Here is a 21,461-nt window from a genome sequence, read left to right on the forward strand (position 1 = left end):
CCACGTAGCATTATTTGAAATTTTTTCCCTCGAGCTCGTATCGTGTTGGCAACACTGAAAAGCAGTTTTGAAGGAAGTTCGTAGATGGCAGCACCTCGTGCAACAGCAGTTCGTCATCTTTGTGTCGAGTTACATTGTTGCCAGGCAGCATATAAATGGCTGACAGAAGAAAGCATGTTTCAGAGGAGAGGCTCTTTGTAAGTATTTTATTACTACTTTATTCCATTTTAATTGTCATAATTTATATGAGATAATGTAAATGAATAGTCAGAGAATAATTATTTAAAATTTAATTTTTTTTGTAGTCTTATTTTAATTTTATTATCACCTATGTTGAAATCAACATAATAATCTTCTGTAAAAACTCTGTCTAATATTTTACAAGAATATATGATCATTCTTGTCAAAGCCTTATCTCAAGTAAACAATATGGTCTTACACAGTGGACTGGAAATCTGAACTTACACCAAAAAAGAACATGGCATTCCAAGTCCAGGACCAAGTTCTGTGACAGTAATTAGTCCATCACCATTGGGCAGAGCATGGCAAGAAAACGGTTCTCTCATTTTAAGGAGTATTGTTTTGACGTTAGCGACTCTGCACATTCAGGAAGACATTTGAGGTTCGACAAAGATTGTTTGAACGCATTAATCCAAAATGATCCAAATCTGTGTACTCGAGAACTGACAAATGTGATGAGCTGTAATCATTCCACTGATGCACAACATCTCCATCCTCCGTGCATTGGGGAAGGCTCATAAATTGGGTGTATGCTCTAAATGGCAACCACAAGCATCAATGGGTGGACATGTGTACATCTCTGCTTGCTTGTCATCAACAACACTGACCATTCCTATCCTGTATCGTTAACGGTGATAAGAAATGGTGTCTTTATGCTAACGGAAGGAAAAAAGGAATGGCTGAGCCCAAAGAAAACAGCAGTTCCCAGTACAAAGACCTGCACATATCCATACAACTGAGAGGTCCCACAAACTCAGTCCGAGAACAACAGACGGGCAAACTGAGTGAAGTGATGCTACTCGGTGATAATGCCTGCCCACACTGTGCTACACTGACAGAAAAACACTATACAGGAGTTGGGTTGGGAACTCATTCCACACCCATCTTATTCACCTGATCTTGCACCCTCAGATTTTATCTTTTCCACTCTCTATAGCACAACCTCCAAGGACCTGCCTTTCCAGATGGAAATGTGCTCCACACACGGCTCGACGACTTCTTTGCCTCAAAACTGTGTGATTTCCACAGTTGCAGAACTGAAAAGTTACCCCACCATTGACAGACTGTTCTAAATAGTGAACAAAAATATATTACTGATGACTAAAGTCTCTGTTATGTGTATGTGTTGGGTTTATTAAACTCACAGAAAATATGATACAACTTATTTGATTTAGCCATAGAGTATATGTCTAATAAGTATCCCAACACTGTGCATAGCAAAGATGAAATATAAACGAGTTTGCACCAAAAAGAGACATATACAAAAAGAAAGATGAACACAAATCTGTTTTCTAATGTTTGCTTAAGCCGATATAAAGATTTTTTCACTCTTCAACTATACCTCTCTTCCTGTCTGTGATTCTGGGTGGACCTATTGCATATATGTCACACAACCACTTATATATATTCATGTGAAAGCTCTTACAATACATCTTCTGAAAAGGGAGCAAGTTTCTTTCATTTCTGAACTGCTTCATCCTGAAAAGATTACACTGGAGCCTTCAACCTTCCAAACAAATGGTGACGTTATTTATAACTGTATTATACTGCATTCTTTTTCATGGAGCTGGTTGCTGCATCTTCTTCTTCAAAAAAGAAGAGGTAAATATCAATCTGTTCAAAGGAGAGTTAATATATCAATGAATTTAGACTATTACAGTGGTAATTGTGATGAAAGACTGTGGAGATGAGAACTTAGATGCACGATTTGCTGCTGGTGAAAGAATCTGTCAGCCAGCTACTTCAAAATAATTCATGTTATTCACACCTTCTTATGGCACAAGCACTTACGAGACCAGTATAACTTGTGACTGCTATAAGGATGGTGCCAGGTACAGATAACTGAAGTAATTAGAATACATAAAATATGTAAAATTTTTCCGCTGCATTAATTATTTTTTTTGTTTTTTCCCTCAAGCTGCCACAAGCTTTGAAAACTTGTGAGACAAATCTGTTCCAAAGGAAGTTAAAAGCCTTCTTAATAAATAAATATTTATATCTAAAAACAAAGATGATGTGACTTACCGAGCGAAAGCGCTGGCAGGTCGATAGACACACAAACAAACACACACACAAAATTCAAGCTTTCGCAACAAACTGTTGCCTCATCAGGAAAGAGGGGAAGGAGAGGGAAAGACGAAAGGATGTGGGTTTTAAGGGAGAGGGTAAGGAGTCATTCCAATCCCGGGAGTGGAAAGACTTACCTTAGGGGGAAAAAAGGACAGGTATACACTCGCACACACACACATATCCATCCACACATATACAGACACAAGCACAAATATTTATATTCACTCAGTGAATTCTAACCTACTTGCCCCCTCTTGTAACACGTAATATATTTATAATACTAATACCATTATTGTATGTAAGTGCTGTCAGTAGTAATCTACTCAAAATATGTATGAGTTTACAAAAGACATCAGCTTGGACTACACGTAAAAAATGTAAATAAAAAAACACGAAATAAATAACATTGCCAAAAGGAAGAGAGGAAGGATCATGCACGACAGATGTGCACGAATGGAGAACAAAATTTGTATGGAAACTACCAGAAACAAACTGTAAAACCCATCAAGAAATTCTAACATATAGGTTGCAGGGCTGTGCATCATGGTGCCTATAATGGATCAAAAATAATAAGGTATTTTGTACCAGTGATACTGTTGGGATACAAACAAAACAAGTAGAGATACACTCTTCAATTGATTAATTTCTGTATCTTCACCTGTTTGTTTCTATAAGTGGTAGCAAGTGGACGTACGAGGAGTTCCGCCATGTTAGTATTGATCAAAAATGTGTATTCAAACCACATATTAAACAAGTGTAATAAAAGTTATTAGGGAGACAAAGTTTATATATGGATATTTATAAAAATAACCCCATACCTTCATCATTTCGCCTGTGCCAAGACTCCCGCATCAAGAGGATCGAAGCAGACGAGAGGAATTTGCACGAGAAGAGGAGGGGCAATCTGGTAACGGCATCGTATTAACCAGCTTTACGCACAATGGCAAAGACAAGAAGTATGTAAATTTAAATGATGAATGTTGATCTTAAATGTATTGAATATTGAAGGTCTGTTGATATTAGTGATAGTTAAACTTCACTCACGATATGTGTACCTTCCAATTTCTTTCAATTATTCTTTCCAACTTTCTTTTAATTATTCAAGCACCAGTTATCAACTAATTTCCATTATGTATTATATTTTATGCCACCCTCCCCCCCTCTCCATATTCTGCACACTACTCAATGGCGACCATTTAAAGGATGGCGCCAAGCAGAATATGAACAGACCTTTCAACTGCTGCAATCATTACAAGAAACGGATGAGACTTTTGTTGTATTTGCTACATGTCCGTGAGATTGTGACCAATAAAAAACTCGAAGGACCAAACTGAAATTAAATTCTGTGTACCAATGAGATGCGCTGGGAATGCCGATTTCAGCAGTTAAGGTAGGAAGATGCTGTGCTGTAAGCTTGTATGGCCGTGTCGGTGCCATCTCTCTCGCAGTAGATAATCTCTTTTCCTTCCAATTAATATCCTTTACAGAAAGTGCATTTCTATAGAAAAGACGAAAATTTGTATAAAGTCAAATAAAAGTGCAAAATAATTCATTTAAATTCTATAAGACTGTAGCAGAGAATAATCAGGTTCATTAGTGAATAAGCACATAAATCTACTTTAATTGAAAAGTACTGATACAAACAAAATTTCATTTTTGAAAACTTTTTTCCTTAATTTTGTTGAACACTGTTCACAATAGAATCAAAGGAAATGGCCATTGTTGAAAACTCATTACAAAATGGAATATGCCAAGACATTGGAAATCCGAGCTTGACAACAGCTGAAAGTAACGTGCCAACTTGTTAACTGGCCGGTGGCTACCAAAACATTTATAACGCTCAATGAGACAATTTCCTAGTTCTCACCAGGAAACATTTTTTCAAATAGTGGAACTGAAGCACACAAAAGCGAAAATTCCTTTGATTATTTGCTCACGATGTCATGAATGCAAGAACAGGAAATAGTTCATGAAAGCAATGTAAATACTAACAATATCCTTTACGGAAAGTGCATTTCAGTAGAAAAGACAAAAATTTGTATAAAGCTAAATAAAAGTTGCCACTCACCATATAGCGGAGATACTGAGCCACAATAGGCACAATAAAAGATTCACACAATCATAGCTTTCGGCCATTAAGGCCTTTGTCAGCAGTGTACACACACACACACACACACACACACACACACACACACACACACACACATGCAAGCACAACTTGCACACGCATCTGCAGTCTCAGAGAGCTGAAACTACACTGCGAGCAGCAGCACCAGTGCATGATGGGAGTGGCGACTGGGTGGGGGTAAGGAGGAGGCTGGGGTGGGGAGGGGGAGGGATAGTATGGTGTGAGTGGCAGACAGTGAAGTGTTGCAGTTTAGAGGGAGGGTAGGAGAGAAGGTGCAGAGGGGGGAGGGGGTAAGTAGCGGAAAGGAGAGAAATAAAAGTAAAAGAAATTAAAAGACTGGGTGTGGCGGTGAAATGACGGCTGTGTAGTGCTGAAATGGAAACAGTGAGGGGGCTGGATGGGTGAGGACAGTGACTAGTAAATACCAGTGAGACACACAATTTGACACAACTCGTGCAACTAATAACAAAACAGTTTATACAGCAGTTTACAAGACATCAGGAAAATATAGGACAACAGTTTAGACAGCAGTTCACAAACTATCAGGAAGATATAGGACAACAGCTTACACAGCAAAATCAGGCATTTAACGATTTCAAAAATAGTATTAGTCAACAGTTCTGTGAGGCAAGCAAAACTATACACACTTAATTACCTGACAAACTATCCGGGAAGTTGACAGAGATCGGTAAACAACTAAAACAAGAAATATATTACCGACATGTCCCACAATACAAATACATTAACGGAAAAAGTAACATCTGTAGACTATAAACAGGAACAACTTGCAGGTGAGTTACAAAACCTTAGTGAAGCATATTCTCAAATTCAGGAGACGCAATCCCAAGTGGAAGCATTGGTCAAAAATATGACGAACGCAGTCAGCGAGCTGCAAGACGTATGCAAAAACCTACCTACAGAAATACACAAGTTGAGTCTAAGAGTAGACCAGTTAAGTTTGCCAAAAACAGGAAGATAAGTTATGTGCAGATGTAAAGGAAATAACTGAAAAAGCTGAAGCTGAGATGCTGGATAAGGGCAGCACCCTTGCTCAAAAGGTAGTATGGGAGTACAACATTTATGTAGATACTGCAGAAGAAGCTCTAAAAGAGAAAGAATGTCAACTTCTAGCTAAAATAGATTCAGGTTTAAAGGAAGCACAGGAAATGTTATGAGGCAGTGATGCCAAAACTACTGACATTTCAAAAACAACATGTTACAGAAAACAAACCCACGCTTTTAGAGAAGTTAGATACTTTCACTGGTTACCCACAATACGGGGCTAGCCCATCGAAGGAAAATAGCAAATGGTGTACAACGCAGCAACTCTTGCCGGCAGTTGCACCTGCTGAGCAAGTGCAGTTGCCATGCACTACACCACAAGCACAAACATAAACACCCCTGTCACTGACAGCACAGCGTGTTTGTCAACATTACTTGCAGATGAGGGATTACTCAGACATCGACAATTTCTGATATTTGCCTCTGAAAGAAAAATAGCACACTCCACGGTCTTTATCAGAGTGGTTTGAAATGTTTTACCTCGTACTTGGACCGAAGCCCATAAAATTAGATTTGTTGTCGGTTATACACAGGATGACGTTCTGCTACGGGCTACGGACATGGCGGAACATTGCCACTACTATGAACAGTTTGAGAGAGCCTTTCTGGGTAAGTATCGGCCTGAGGCCATACGAGAGAGGCTCAGGCGTGAAGTATTCCAGCCAGCTCTGTTCAACAGCAAGTATGGAAGCTTAAGGGGATATTTTGAAAATATCTGAATAGAATCAGAGACTATACGAACCCGGTATCTTGAGTAGATGTGCTGAAAATTTTAAAGAGCTGTCTTCCTGCCCATATTAGGGAAAAACTCATTACCATTCCAGAACACAATACCAAATACATTCTATCTGTACTGGACTCAATGATTTGATATACGAGACCAATACAACCCAAGCCTGTTAATACACTGATAGCACCACAGAGATTTACGGACCAAGTAGTGAACAACAGATTTGTAGTACATCACGGATGGCAATCTTACCCCAGACAGATCTATGTAATGGTAATGGTAATCACAGCAGCAATGGAGAAAGCCGTAAATTCAAAGGTGGATATAAAAGAAATGGGCAAAAATTTAGCAAAAACAACTACAATGGGCGAGTAGTGTATGGCCAGCCTATACAACACGTACAGACACAAGCTACCTGCAATAATAAGCCGATCACTTGACAAACGCAAAACAATACCAGACAATTGAATAACCCACACAGCAGAATTCAGCCAGCAAAATAATGCACTTATGCCGAATAACACACAGAGGCAAAGAGAATTTCAGTTGAGAGCCTTGCAGAATACTAATTGGTGCAATCAAACACCAACAGTCCACATAGCGGAAGTTATGCCTAACTCATACACCAATGTCACCGCAACGCCAGAAAATTTGACCCGGTCGCAGTAGGCTCCTGTTCTGTGACGTTGGAGGAGAGGGGGGCGCAAATTTGATTGACACTTGCTTCATCAGATACGATCATGGTAGTGATGTGATAGATGATCTGTATCAACGTAATGAGGGTTAGCAGAAAAACCTGACAGAGAGCAAGGTACATGCTACTATTAAGGTCAAAATAGTTTACCTTGATGTACCCATTGTGCTTGAGACAGGCACTACGACTAATTTGATGTCACTGGGACTCTTTCAAGAATTGAAGAAACGTTGGTGTATACCCACACTGCCAGTGAAAAATCACAAGGTACAAACTACTACTGGTAAGAAGTCGAAAGGAGTCAAGATACAAGCCTTAATTCCCCTACAATTAGGACAATTTCTGTACGATGCAATTTTTTGTTAGTAGAGAAATTAATAGCTGATTATTTAATTGGTCTGGATACATTTAGCACGTACCAAGTACAAATTGATACGGGAAAAGGTCACTATCATTTCACTGTAAATAACCACTTATTTGTAACAGACCGAATCACAACTTTGAAGTTCTGTTGGTGAACCCCATAGTTATGTCTGTCAACACTTACAATAATGAACAGTCAGCAGCAGAAGAAGTAAACGTCAACGCAACAAGCACAAAGGTAAGTTAATCAAAGTACTTGTTTCAAGAACAGCAAGCACAACTTAGGGAACTGATACTTGCTCATATACATGTATCTGAAAAAAGACCAGGTATTATTAAGGATATTGTGAACAAAATGGAAATGTATCCTCAAGCAAGGGGAAACTATAGCCGTAATTTTTCCTGAGGTCATGCAGCTTTACTGTATGGTTAAATGATGATGGCGTCCTCTTGGGTAAAATATTCCAGAGGTAAGATAGTCCCCCATTCGGATCTCCGGGCGGGGACTACTCAGGAGGACGTCGTTATCAGGAGAAAGAGAACTGGCATTCTACGGATCGGAGCGTGGAATGTCAGATCCCTTAATCGGGCAGGTAGGTTAGAAAATTTAAAAAGGGAAATGGATAGGTTAAAGTTAGATATAGTGGGAATTAGTGAAGTTCGGTGGCAGGAGGAACAAGACTTTTGGTCAAGTGAATACAGGGTTATAAATACAAAATCAAATAGGGGTAATGTGGGAGGAGGTTCAATAATGAATAAAAAAACAGGAATGAGGGTAAGCTACTACAAACAGCATAGTGAACGCATTATTGTGGCCAAGACACACGAAGCCCATGCCTACTATAGTAGTACAAGTTTACATGCCAACTAGCTCTGCAGATGATGAAGAAATTGATGAAATGTATGATGAGATAAAAGAAATTATTCAGCTAGTGAATAGTCATGGGTGACTGGAATTCGAGAGTAGGAAAAGGGACAGAAGGAAACTTAGTAGGTGAATATGGATTGGGGCTAAGAAATGAAAGAGGAAGCCGCCTGGTAGAATTTTGCACAGAGCACAACTTAATCATAGCTAACACTTGGTTTAAGAATCATGATAAAAGGTTGTATACATGGAAGAACCCTGGAGATACTAAAAGGTATCAGATAGATTATATAATGGTAAGACAGAGATTTAGGAACCAGGTTTTAAATTGTAAGACATTTCCAGGGGCAGATGTGGACTCTGACCACAATCTATTGGTTATGACCTGTAGATTAAAACTGAAGAAACTGCAAAAAGGTGGGAATTTAAGGAGATGGGACCTGGATAAACTGAAAGAACCAGAGGTTGTACAGAGTTTCTGGGAGAGCATAAGGGAACAATTGATAGGAATGGGGGAAAGAAATAAAGTAGAAGAAGAATGGGTAGCTCTGAGGGATGAAGTAGTGAAGGCAGCAGAGGATCAACTAGGTAACAAGATGAGGGCTAGTAGAAATCATTCGGTAACAGAAGAAATATTGAATTTAATTGATGAAAGGAGATAATATAAAAACGCAGTAAATGAAGCAGGCAAAAAGGAATTCAAACGTCTCAAACATGAGATCGTCAGGAAGTGCAAAATCACTAAGCAGGGATGGCTATAGGGCAAATGTAAGGATGTAGAGGCTTATCTCACTAGGGGTAAGATAGATGCTGCCTACAGGAAAATTAAAGAGACCTTTGGAGAAAAGAGAGCCACTTGTATGAATATCAAGAGCTCAGGTGGAAACCCAGTTCTAAGCAAAGAAGGGAAAGCAGAAAGGTGGAAGGAGTATATAGAGGGTCTATACAAGGGCGATGTACTTGAGGATAATATTATGGAAGTGGAAGAGGATGTAGATGTAGATGAAATGGGAGATATGATACTGCGTGAAGAGTTTGACAGAGCACCGAAACAAGGCAACGGGAGTAGACAACATTCCATTGGAACTACTGACGGCCTTGGGAGAGCCAGTCCAGACAAAACTCTACCATCTGGTGAGCAAGATGTATGAGACAGGCAAAATACCCTCAGACTTCAAGAAGAATATAATAATTCCAATCCCAAAGAAAGCAGGTGTTGACAGATGTGAGAATTACCGAACAATCAGTTTAATAAGCCACAGCTGCAAAATACTAACACGAATTCTTTGCAGACGAATGGAAAAACTTGTAGAAGCCGACCTCGGGGAAGATAAGTTTGGATTTCGTAGAAATGTTCGAACACGTGAGACAATACTGATCCTACGGCTTATCTTAGAAAATGGCAAACCTACATTTCTAGCATTTGTAGACTTAGAGAAAGCTTTTGACAATGTTGACTGGAATACTTTCTTTCAATTTCTGAAGGTGGCAGGGGTAAAATACAGGGAGCGAAAGGCTATTTACAATTTGTACAGAAACCAGATGGCAGTTATAAGAGTCAAGGGGCATGAAAGGGAAAGAGCAGTTGGGAAGGGAGTGAGACAGGGTTGTAGCCTCTCCCCCATGTTATTCAATCTGTATATTGAGCAAGCAGTTAAGGTAACAAAATAAAAATTCGGAGTAGGTATTAAAATCAATGGAGAAGAAATAAAAATTCGGAGTAGGTATTAAAATCAATGGAGAAGAAATAAAAACTTTGAGGTTTGCCGATGACATTGTAATTCTGTCAGAGACAGCAAAGGACTTGGAAGAGCAGTTGAACAGAATGGACAGTGTCTTGGTGGAAAGGAGGATATAAGAGGAACATCAACAAAAGCAAAACAAGGATAATGGAATGTAGTCGAATTAAGTCGGGTGATGATGGGGGAATTAGATTAGGAAATGAGACTCTTAAAGTAGTAAACGAGTTTTGCTATTTGGGGAGCAAAATAACTGGTGATAGTTGAAGTAGAGAGGATATAAAATGTAGACTGGCAATGGCAAGGAAAGCGTTTGTGAAGAAGAGAAATTTGTTAACATCAAGTATAGATTTAAGTGTCAGGAAGTCGTTTCTGAAAGTATTTGTATGGAGTGTAGCCATGTATGGAAGTGAAACATGGACGATAACTAGTTTGGACAAGAAGAGAATAGAAGCTTTCGAAATGTGGTGCTACAGAAGAATGCTGAAGATTAGATGGGTAGACCATGTAACTAATGAGGAAGTATTGAATAGAATTGGGGAGAAGAGGAGTCTGTGGCACAACTTGACAAGAAGAAGGGACTGGTTGGTAGGACATGTTCTGAAGCATCACGGGATCACAAATTTAGCGTCGGAGGGCAGTGTGGAGGATAAGAATTGTAGAGGGAGACCAAGAGATGAATACGCTATGCAGATTCAGAAGGATGTGGGTTGCAGTAAGTACTGGGAGTTGAAGAAGCTTGCACAGGATAGAGTAGCATGGAGAGCTGCATCAAACCAGTCTCAGGACTGAAGACCACAACAACAACATCCTCAAGAAACTTTTTGTTCTACCTCATACCCTATACCATGGACAAAGAGGGAAGCAGTAAAAAAAGAGATTAACACAATGCTTGAATAGGACATAATACAACCATCATTTTCCCGTTATTGTAGTCCTATCTTAGCTGTGAGTAAGCCAGATGGCAAGCTGCGCTTGGTCCTCGACGCACGTAACATTAATAAGATTATTGTACCAGGCCGACGTGTCTAGACAATTTAGAGGAACAGCTTATGAAATTCCATAATGCTTAATTTCGTACTATAATTGATCTCTGGTTTTCATATTGGCAAATAAAACTACACAAAGAAAATCGGAAGTATACCACCTTCATATGTGGGGGCAGGAGCTACGAATTTCAAGTATTACCGTTTGGATTGAGCGTAAGTGCAAGTGTATTTATCTCTGCACTTGACAGAGTGGTGACAGTTGCAATTTCAGTGTCTATTTCATCGCAAGTGCCATCTGGATTCTTCCCTCTGACACCAGTTTCTCTGAATTCCACAGGTCAGGACAGATGTTACGACATGTCCTCGGTTCTCGCCACCCAGATGGACTTAATTTACATCAATTTCTTTGGTATCAGCATTTCTTCTCAGTAACTATTCCTTTCTTCACTCATTTTTAGTTTTCTGTATCTTTTATTTGCTGACCTTATTTCCCCACCCTCACCCTCACCTCCACCTGTCTGCCACAAATTATGCACTTAGCTTTTGATTCTTACTAACACTTGCATAGTGTTTTGTCAAACAGTTGAAAATCCAGTATGGAATAATGACAATATTGTGAAAAGGATAGATTGCTGCTCACTACATAGAGGAGACACTGAGTCACAGACAGGTACAACAAAAGACTGCTGAACATGTGAGCTTTTGGCCAAAAGGCCTCCTTCTAAAGCAGGCAACACAAGCACAGCTCTCTCTCTCTCTCTCTCTCTCTCTCTCTCTCTCACACACACACAGGCACGTGCACATGCGACTGCACTCTCCCGGTGGTCAGTCTGCCTGTCTGTGACTCAACATCTGCTCTATATGGTGAGTGGCACTATATACTTTTCATAATATTGTCTCAATGTTTTGTCAGTAATCTCTGTCTTGCTTATTACTCCACCTTTGGCTCTCAGGTTTTCAGATCTTGTCTCGTAAGTCCCATTCCGCAAGGCCCCCCCCCCCCCCCCCCGCCCCGCCCCCTGCCCACGACCCTGTGTGACTTTCCCAGCTCTCCCATTTCCTAAACCTCACCAGACCTTTTCCCACATCCTCCTACATTCCCCTTCAATTCTTCTTCCAGAAGAAGGAGTCACCGGCTCTGAAAGCTTGTGCATTTCCTTTGCTTTTGAATGTGGTTCCCCCTGCTGCCACTCAGTGATTAGATTTGTTATTTGTCCGATTATACAGGATTATTCAAAATGCTGGACCCATTTTCAAATCTTCGCATTTATTCAAGTACAAATCCAAAATTAACAACCTTTATACCAATGAAAAGAGGAAGTTTCAAAGTTTTTTTAATAAAGTTTGATATCAGTTTAATAAATTTAATAATTAATTAGTTTTTAATAATTATTTAATAATTAGAAATGTGATAAATGATATAAATGTTCAATGTGGCCATTGTTGGCTGCACAGCAAACATCGACGCATTAGTCTAACTCGTCCCACACGTGCGAAAGCATATCTGCTATTATTGAGTGCACAGCAGCAATGATCCAGTGACAACGGACAGGGAAAAAGAATGACAGTCCTATTGCCGCGCGAACTCTACCAGCCGCTTCTGAAACTGTCACCACCCACCTGCCGCCACCTGCGACATTTGTGTGCACCTTACACATACATAGTCTGAGAAATAAATCATGCCATTAAAGTAACACAATGTTTCAGCTGATTACATGTCCTTTCCAGCTTTAAGTCATACTATTAGTCAACGGACATTTTAGAAACAATTGATACAACATAAATATCATAAAATGCATATAACTCACGATCTCTCAGATTTTCTTAGCCGAATCGATTAACAACGTGCTTTCTAGTTTCCTACCGTGTTATCGTTTCAATTTTACTCACAGTGTTTTAATGACCGATCCAGTAGTCTTCTTCAGGTGCTTCAAATTTAGCTGTTACGTATACTCACTGCCCAACTCTGATCACGCTGTGAACTACTGTCAGGCTCACATCGCTATTTACAGCAGAGTTCAACTTCCTCCTCACCGAGATACCGTATTCATTTGTTTTTTAGGGTCTGCACTGATATTCTGTGAACTGCAAATCATCTTGGTATTTTTCAGCTCTGGCAAATGCAATAGCCTGCAAGTCCTTAATATATCCAATGTCATATCTTGAGCCTCATTTAAACTATCGGGTGCACATTCTGAATTTTTGTCGCAGCATAATTTAGAAATCTACTGAAATCAGGAAACCTAATAAAATGGAAAGCAGGTTTCAGTTTAAATGATATATGTCAGGTATCGGGAACTGAACTCAGCTATAAATAATGGTGCGAGACTGACAATAGCTGACACGTCAAAATATAGTGCACAAATTAGGAACATCAAGTCGGGAGAACATTGCGAGCACTTGAGCCTGTCAGAAATGGAATTCTGAAGGACATTAAATTAATTTCCGTACAATGAAGAATGGCAGCCAACATCTAGTTTTGTCTGTATCTTGAGGTGTGTAACGTACTACAACCGAGGGCACAACTACAACTGATAACATAACATTTAACATTTACATGAAACTCCAAAAGAGAAAATCAGACAACACTTTTGCTGTAACCATTATATTTTCCTTACCCTGCACAAAAAAAAAAAATAGTTACAGAAGATAGATTACATGAGAAAGAATGCAGTACTACAAACCTCTGCATTCCGTAGCTTTTCTCTCATCCAAGGCTGAATACGTGACATTACTGGATACATAGTTTCTATTCGATGCCGAAGAGATTCTTTTGTTTTTGCTAACTTCTGCTGAACATTCTCCACTGCCCTGAAACATGCAAACCAAAAAATTATTCGCAGGTTAGCAATTTTTTATAATACGAAAGTTCATAATTTTAATCGAACTAGCCATATAATTTTTTATGTTACTAAGCAAATAGAACATAAAATGAAACTGGAAAATGGAAATATTATAACAGTCAGAACGTTTAGACCACAGAAATACAAGGAAATGAGGCATTACCTGAAATCAGAAAAAAGAAAAGAAAGGTAAGGGGATCTGAAATTCTTTATTTCAAAGCAAGATGTCAAAAAAGGGGGGAGGAGGAAAGTGGGGTGGGGTGGGGTGGGGTGGGGCGGCGGGGGGTGGGGTTTGAAGCCTGTGGTTTGATTTCTTACCAGTGAGATCCCTGGCTGTGTCCTTATCATAGGAACCACCCTAATACTCACCTTGACTGATTCAGGGGAACTATGGAGAAGCTGGATCTAAGTGGTCAGACAAGGAGATGATCCCTTGTAATGAACAACCTGTCTCGGAATGAACTATACAAGTTCACAGTAGATGTTAACAAAAAAGACAGAAAAACAGGCATGAGAGTTGTTATTAGAAGAGAGTGGATGAGTTAGAGGTAAGAAGTATATCAGGCGTCAATAAACAACTCAGGCGTCAATAAACAACACTAGTGGCAACAGCGAAGGTGTATAAGGAAAAGTATTGTACCTACAGGATGGTGAGTCTTGGAACACACGATGTTTCTCAGTTGGTGCTCCAAGGAAAGCACACTAGAGACTGTCATAAGAATTTTATGGTGAGTACAGTGCTATATAGTTTTAGATCTGTTTATACAACGTGTGGAAATTAAGCCATTCCCCGTCACTCGTGCACTATCTTGTACCTTTAGCCGAGTGACTGACTGATTGATTGATTGATTTTCTTTATTAATCCATGACACAATATACATTGTATATCTAAAAAAATAATCAGTTTTTGAAAATATATTGTTATCAGATATGTGAAATATCTACTCACCAAGCAGTGGCAGGAGAACACACGTATAAAGATATTTAAGTTTGCAAGCTTTTGGAGCCAGTGGCTCGTTCTTCTGGCAGAAGGATTGAAGGAGAAGGAAAACACGTGAAAGAACAGGACTGGTGAGGTTTAGGAAAAGGGGTAGAGTAACTATTCCCTTCTTCACTCCCTTTCAGTTTTCTACATCTTTCATTTTATGACCTGCCTATTTTTCACCATCTCCTCCCACCTCTATCACATACAATGCACTTAGCTTTTGCTGTCATTAACTCATGCACGATATTTTGGCATATTACCCTATCTTCCATCTTTAAGCTCTCAGGATTTCGATCTCTTCCAGTGCAGTCCCCAACAATCAGTCTTTCTTTCCCATCCCATCTGATAAGTCTCCCCTGACCAGTGGTTCTGGGCAACTTTCCGAAACTCTATTTCTTTTTCTAAACCTCACCAGCTCTTTTCCTTTACCCCTCTCACTTCCCTTTCAACCCTTCCTTCACTGGCTCCAAAAACTTGCAAACTTTGATACCTTCATATGTGTGTTCTCGTGCCACAATTTGGTGTTAGATTTTTTATCTATCAAATAACATTACATTTAGATAGTATGAATTTCATCACTCAAAACACTGAAATATTAACAGCTAGGGACAGTCAAGACTTCCAACATTTTAACCAGCTGGAGGCCACTCTTGGCCATTATACCTTTCAGCAGTCTGAACATAGCTTGAATATCTTTTCCTATTAACTCCCCAGAAAATTATGCTGTAGCTAATAACAGAAGATCCAATACATGAAATATTGCATACTGATATGTGAATGCATATCTTATGTAGAGATTCTGTTGCTAATTATTTTTACATGCTCTTCCCACTTTAATTGGCAGTCAACATGCATTCCAAGAAATGTTGAGCTTTCCACACACTGTATGAGTTCATTATTTTTTCCAGGTTATTGTAATCTGGTTTCTGTTTACATAGAATTTCATAGTGGTTCTTTTCTTTATATTACTTGTCATTTCATTGATTGCCCTGAAACAGTAAAAGGTCTTTTACCATGGATCATGTGATAACTGCAAATCAACTAAGTTTCTTTAATATCCTAACAATTTTATATGTATAGAAAGTGGAAATCTGTTTTGATTTCCAGTAGCTTCTATTTCAAAGTGTATCTAACTTGTATCTGATTTTTGGTAATGTTGTTGTTGTTGTTGTGGTCTTCAGTCCAGAGACTGGTTTGATACGGCTCTCCATGCTACTCTATCCTGTGCAAGCTTCTTCATCTCCCAGTACCTACTGCAACCTACATCCTTCTGAATCTGTTTAGTGTATTCATCTCTTGGTCTCCCTCTACAATTTTTATCCTCCGTGCTGCCCTCCAATACTATATTGGTGATTCCTTGATGCCTCAAACATGTCCTACCAACCGATCCATCCTTCTAGTCAAGTTGTGCCAAAAATTTATCTTCTCCCCAATTCTATTCAATACCTCCTCATTAGTTATGTGATCTACCCATTTGATCTTCAACATCCTACTGTAGCACCCCATTTTGAAAGCTTCTATTCCCTTTTTGTCTAAACTATTTATTGTCCATGTTTCACTTCCATACATGGCTACACTCCGTACAAATAGTTTCAGAAAAGACTTCCTTACCCTTAAATCTATACTCGATGTTAACAAATTTCTCTTCTTCAGAAACGCTTGCTTGCCATTTACAGTATACATTTTATATCCTCTCTACTCCGACCATCCTCAGTTATTTTGCTCAACAAATAGCAAAACTCATTTACTACTTTAAGCGTCTCATTTGCTAATCTAATACCCTGAGCATCACCCGATTTAATTTGACTACATTCCATTATCCTCGTTTTGCTTTTGTTGATGTTCATCTTATTTCCTCCTTTCAAAACACTGTCTATTCCGTTCAGCTGCTCTTCCAAGTCCTTTGCTGTCTGTGACAGAATTACAATGTCATCGGCAAACCTCAAAGTTTTTATTTCTTCTCCATGGAATTTAATACATACTCTGAATTTTTCTTTTGTTTCCTTTACTGCTTGCTCAATATACAGATTGAATAACAGCAGGGATAGGCTACAACCCTGTCTCACTCCCTTCCCAACCACTGCTTCCCTTTCATGCCCCTCGACTCTTATAACTGCCATCTGGTTTCTGTACAAATTGTAAATAGCCTTTCACTCCCTGTATTTTACCCCTACCACCTTCAGAATTTGAAAGAGAGTATTCCAGTCAACATTGTCAAAAGCATTCTCTAAGTCTACAAATGCTAGAAACATAAAATACTGACTATTTTCTAAGATTAGTCGTAGGGTCAGTATTGCCTCACGTGTTCCCACGTTTCTACGAAATCCAAACTGATCTTCCCCGAGGTCGGCTTCTACCAGTTTTTCCATTCGTCTGTAAAGACTTCATGTTAGTATTTTGCAGCTATGATTTATTAAACTGATAGTTCAGTAATTTTCACATCTGTCAACACCTGCTTTCTTTGATATTAGAATTATTATATTCTTCCTGAAGTCTGAGAGTATTTCGCCTGTCTCATACATCTTGCTCACCAGATGGTAGAGTTTTGTTGGGGCTGGCTCTCCCAAGGCTATCAGTAGTTCTTATGGAATGTTGTCTACTCCCGGGGCCTTGTTTCGACTTAGATCTTTCAGTGTTCTGTCAAACTCTTCACACAGTATCATATGTCCCATTTTATCTTCATCTACATCCTCTTCCATTTCCATAATACTGTCCTCAAGAACATTGCCCTTGTATAGACCCTCTATATATTCCTTCCACCTTTCTGCTTTCCCTTCTTTGCTTAGAACTGGGTTTCCATCTGAGCTCAACGTTTCCGTCTCTTCCTTTTCCTGCTATCAAATTCCAGTCACCCATGACTATTAAATTTTCGTCTCCCTTCACTATCTGAATAATTTCTTTTATCTCATCATACATTTCATCAATCTCTTCGTCATCTGCGGAGATAGTCGGCATATAAACTTGTACTACTGTGGTAGGCATGGACTTCGTAGCTATCTTGGCCACAATGATGCTTTCGCTATGCTTTTTGTAGTAGCTTACCCACATTCCTATTTTTTTATTCATTATTAAATCTACTCCTGCATTACCCCTATTTGATTTTGTATTTATAACCCTGTATTCACCTGATGATAAGTCTTGTTCCTCCTGCCACCGAACATCAATATTTCCCTCTATATCTAACTTTAACCTATCCATTTCCCTTTTTAAATTTTCTAACCTACCTCCTGCCCGATATAGGGATCTGACATCCCGCGCTCTGATCCGCAGAACGCCAGTTTTCTTTCTCCTGATAACTACGTCATCCTGAGTAGCCCCCCCCCCCCTCCCCCCCACCCCGGAGATCCAAATGGGGGACTATTTTACCTCCGGAATATTTTACTCAAGAGGACGCCATCATCATTTAACCATACAGTAAAGCTGCATGCTCTCAGGAAAAATTACGGCTGTAGTTTCTCCTTGGTTTCAGCCGTTCGCAGTACCAGCACAGCAAGGCTGTTTTGGTTAGTGTTACAAGGCCAGATAAGTCAATCATCCAGACTGTTGCCGCTGCAACTACTGAAAAGGTTGCTGCCCCTGTTCAGGAACCACACATTTGTCTGGCCTCTCAACAGATACCCCTCCGTTGTGGTAGCACTTACGGTACGACTATCTGTATCGTTGAGGCACGCAAGCCTCCCCATCAATGGCAAAGTCCATGGTTCATGGGGGGGGCTTTGGAAATATTTCTATATAATATGATTTCACTTACTGATTGTTGGTGTGTAGCAATGTAATAATGTAGCAGATAAATGATAAATATAGTACTGACATGATTTTCTTGATTGCAACGCTTTTAAATTTTGATAGAGTACTTGTCCGTAGGTACTTGAGTGATTTATATCTTGGGACATGTTTTGATATTTAGAAGAACCTTAATTTTCCAGAGTAATCTTTGTAATTTCAGAAAAAAGGCTGCTGCACATAAGAAGTGAATGCCACCATTTAAAAACAGAATAAAAAAATAAATTAAATTCTATTACAGGGCTGCCTAGAAGTGAAAGTCTGAGAGGAGTACCAAAAGTTACAACACTTTCCCCTGAGTGATGTGTCATGATGCGATGTGGTGTGCAAGCAAGAGTGACCATGAACAAATGCCCAGAAATATTTTAACAAGGAATGCAGAAAAACTGTGGGCTCAGAGACTTTTTGTTTTGTCGTACCATAAGTAATCATAATTTAGTTTAATATAAATACATTAGTAACTAGCAGTAGAACAATACATTAATCGGGAAAGAATTGTGATGACTTGAGGTTTTGCCAAGTAGTTCACTGAGCCAACATGAGAAAACTTAAAAAGGTGAGTCAGAATTGCTGGTCGGTTTTTATCTTGTGCGGGTGGAACATTTAGTACAGCTGATACACACATAGAAGTAAAAAGGACAATATTATCCAAGTTTTCATAACTATTAGTTGCTTCTTGCAAAGGAGAGGGGATGGAATGGAGAACGTTGAAAAGAAAAGGATGTGAAGGTCTCAATAATAGACACAGACAGAGGGGAAGATGTATATGAGACATATAAAATATTTCTGCATTATTAGAGGTAAGAGTTAAAATACAGTACTACTATGCAGAGAAAGGCAAGGAAAGCATTTCTGAAGAAGAGAAATTTGTTAACATCGAGTATACATTTTAGTGTCAGGAAGTCTTTTCTGAAAGTATTTGTATGGAGTGTAGCCATTATTGGAAGTGAAACATGAATAATAAATACTTGAGACAAGAAGAGAATAGAAGTTTTCAAAATGTGAAGCCACAGAAGAATGCTGAAGATTAGGTGGGTAGATCATGTAATTAATGAAGAGGTACTGAACAGAATTGGGGAGAAGAGGAATTTGTGGAACAACCTGACTAGAAGAAGGGATCGGTTGGTAGGACACATTCTGAGGCATCAAGGGATCATCAATTTAGTACTGGAGGGAACTGTGGAGGGTAAAAATTGTAGACAGAGACCAAGAGATGAATACATTAAGAAGATTCGGAAGGATGTATGTTGCAGTAGTTACTCAGAGATGAAGAACTTGCACAGGATAGAGTAGTGTGGGGAGCTGCATCAAACCAGTCTCTTGACTGAAGACCACAACAACAACAACAACATGCAGATAATATTCAGTGTGCAGTATAACCTGCTTTAGAAACACAAGAGGGTATGTCTCCAGAAAATAACAAATAAATAAGGATTTTGATCTCACTTCCTCTCTCCTAGTTTAGCAATACCAAAAATAGTTGATTATTAAGAGACAATAAGCAAGTAGTTGTTCAAAGAACATTAATGGACCAAAGAAAGAAACCGTGTAATAGAAAGACGAGATGAGAGAGGTAAGTAGAAGCGATAAATCTTGAGTGAGAGTTTAGGAAAATCAGAATAAAGAAGAGAAATGAGGAAGTTATATAAGAGATAGTCAATTAGATACATAAGAGAAAATGGTACAACGAAGAATGATGTAAAGGGTGTAAGAGAATTGAAAATAAATTAAATTAAACATATCTGATTCCTGCATCTCCAGTCAACAGAGAAAGAAAGAAGTCAGGCAGACACATTGTTCTTCCAGAAATTATTAATAAAGTAAGGTCTTTTGTGTTTACTTCCCATTATTCTAAAAATAGCCTTGCAAATATTCTCTTTTTACAAAAAAAAAAACATTACTCAGTAACACTGTTTGATTGATTCTTTTGACAAACCTGTGCATCAGAACAACTGACTGAGCTTGCTGGACCAGCAGCTGGGGAATGCCCTCCCCCAGGGCTTGCAGACCGGAGTGAGTCAGGATGCTCGAGTACACCCTCTGCAAATACTCTCTCATGACAGCTGCATTCACTTCCTGAAAAAAAAAAAATAAAACAAATGAGATAGCACCTTTGTAAATCCCCATTCCCCATCCATTTATTTTTCTTGTAATTTTCAATATAAACTTTGTGATAACAGATATTCCAGAATGGATGCAATGCATTCTAGACAGTATCACGTATTGTTCATGCTCCTAACACACATGACAAGTCAGCTGTGCTGTATGTGTTTTTGGAAAATTATACCTCACAATTTACACCTTCTGAGTATTACATTTCATACCACAAGAGAGGTCAAACTAACCACAGTTGAGGGTGTAGGTCCGCTAGTACACAAATGCATCATTTCTGTGAGGAAAAAAAAAAAAATAAGAATACAAGCAACCGGTACCTTCTAAATGTTAAAATTTTGTACATGACTGGAGCAGCAACCATAGAATGAAATCTTCTTGTGAAAATAGTAAACAGTCAGTCAGCTGCAAATTGGAAGTTTTATTAAAACCCCTTTACCATGGTTTCAACATTTATAAAAACGACTTCTTCAGAAGGAAATATAAACAATCAGACTACACGTTAAGGCAGAGGTATGTTAAAATATAGCCAAAAGGCATCAGACAAATATGAAATTTCACCTCCATAATAAATTAAACATGAACAACATGGTTGCTGTCATATGGTTTTTCCTCACCAATGTACTATTAGTACTATTAGTGTAACTGTACTTTTACAAGAAGCTTGTCAGGGTATTATAAATGATGTGACCCAAATATGGCAATGGGGGGAAATATATACTTCCCCCCCCCCCCCCCCCCCATGTGGGACTGGTTACTTCAGTTCAAAAATGAAGGAAAATCAATGGTATAATAGTCCAGGTTTGTTCTTGTAGCTACAAAATTGATTTTTTACACTATTTTTTCATTTTTCATACA

General features: G+C 38.9%; 1 protein-coding gene across 1 annotated transcript in view; it reads right to left on the reverse strand.

Moving 5' to 3' along the window:
* The window catches only part of LOC126237522 (uncharacterized), a 797,357-nt gene that overhangs the window by 141,754 nt on the left and 634,142 nt on the right, over positions 1–21,461 (reverse strand). The window contains exons 11-12 of the mRNA XM_049947691.1: positions 20,428–20,567; positions 13,565–13,691 (exon numbers count right to left, since the gene is read on the reverse strand). Coding sequence (XP_049803648.1) covers positions 13,565–13,691; positions 20,428–20,567 — 267 coding nt within the window. The remainder of the gene's footprint in view (positions 1–13,564; positions 13,692–20,427; positions 20,568–21,461) is intronic.

Source organism: Schistocerca nitens, chromosome 2 (genome assembly GCF_023898315.1).
Source record: "Schistocerca nitens isolate TAMUIC-IGC-003100 chromosome 2, iqSchNite1.1, whole genome shotgun sequence".
Taxonomy (NCBI): domain Eukaryota; kingdom Metazoa; phylum Arthropoda; class Insecta; order Orthoptera; family Acrididae; genus Schistocerca; species Schistocerca nitens.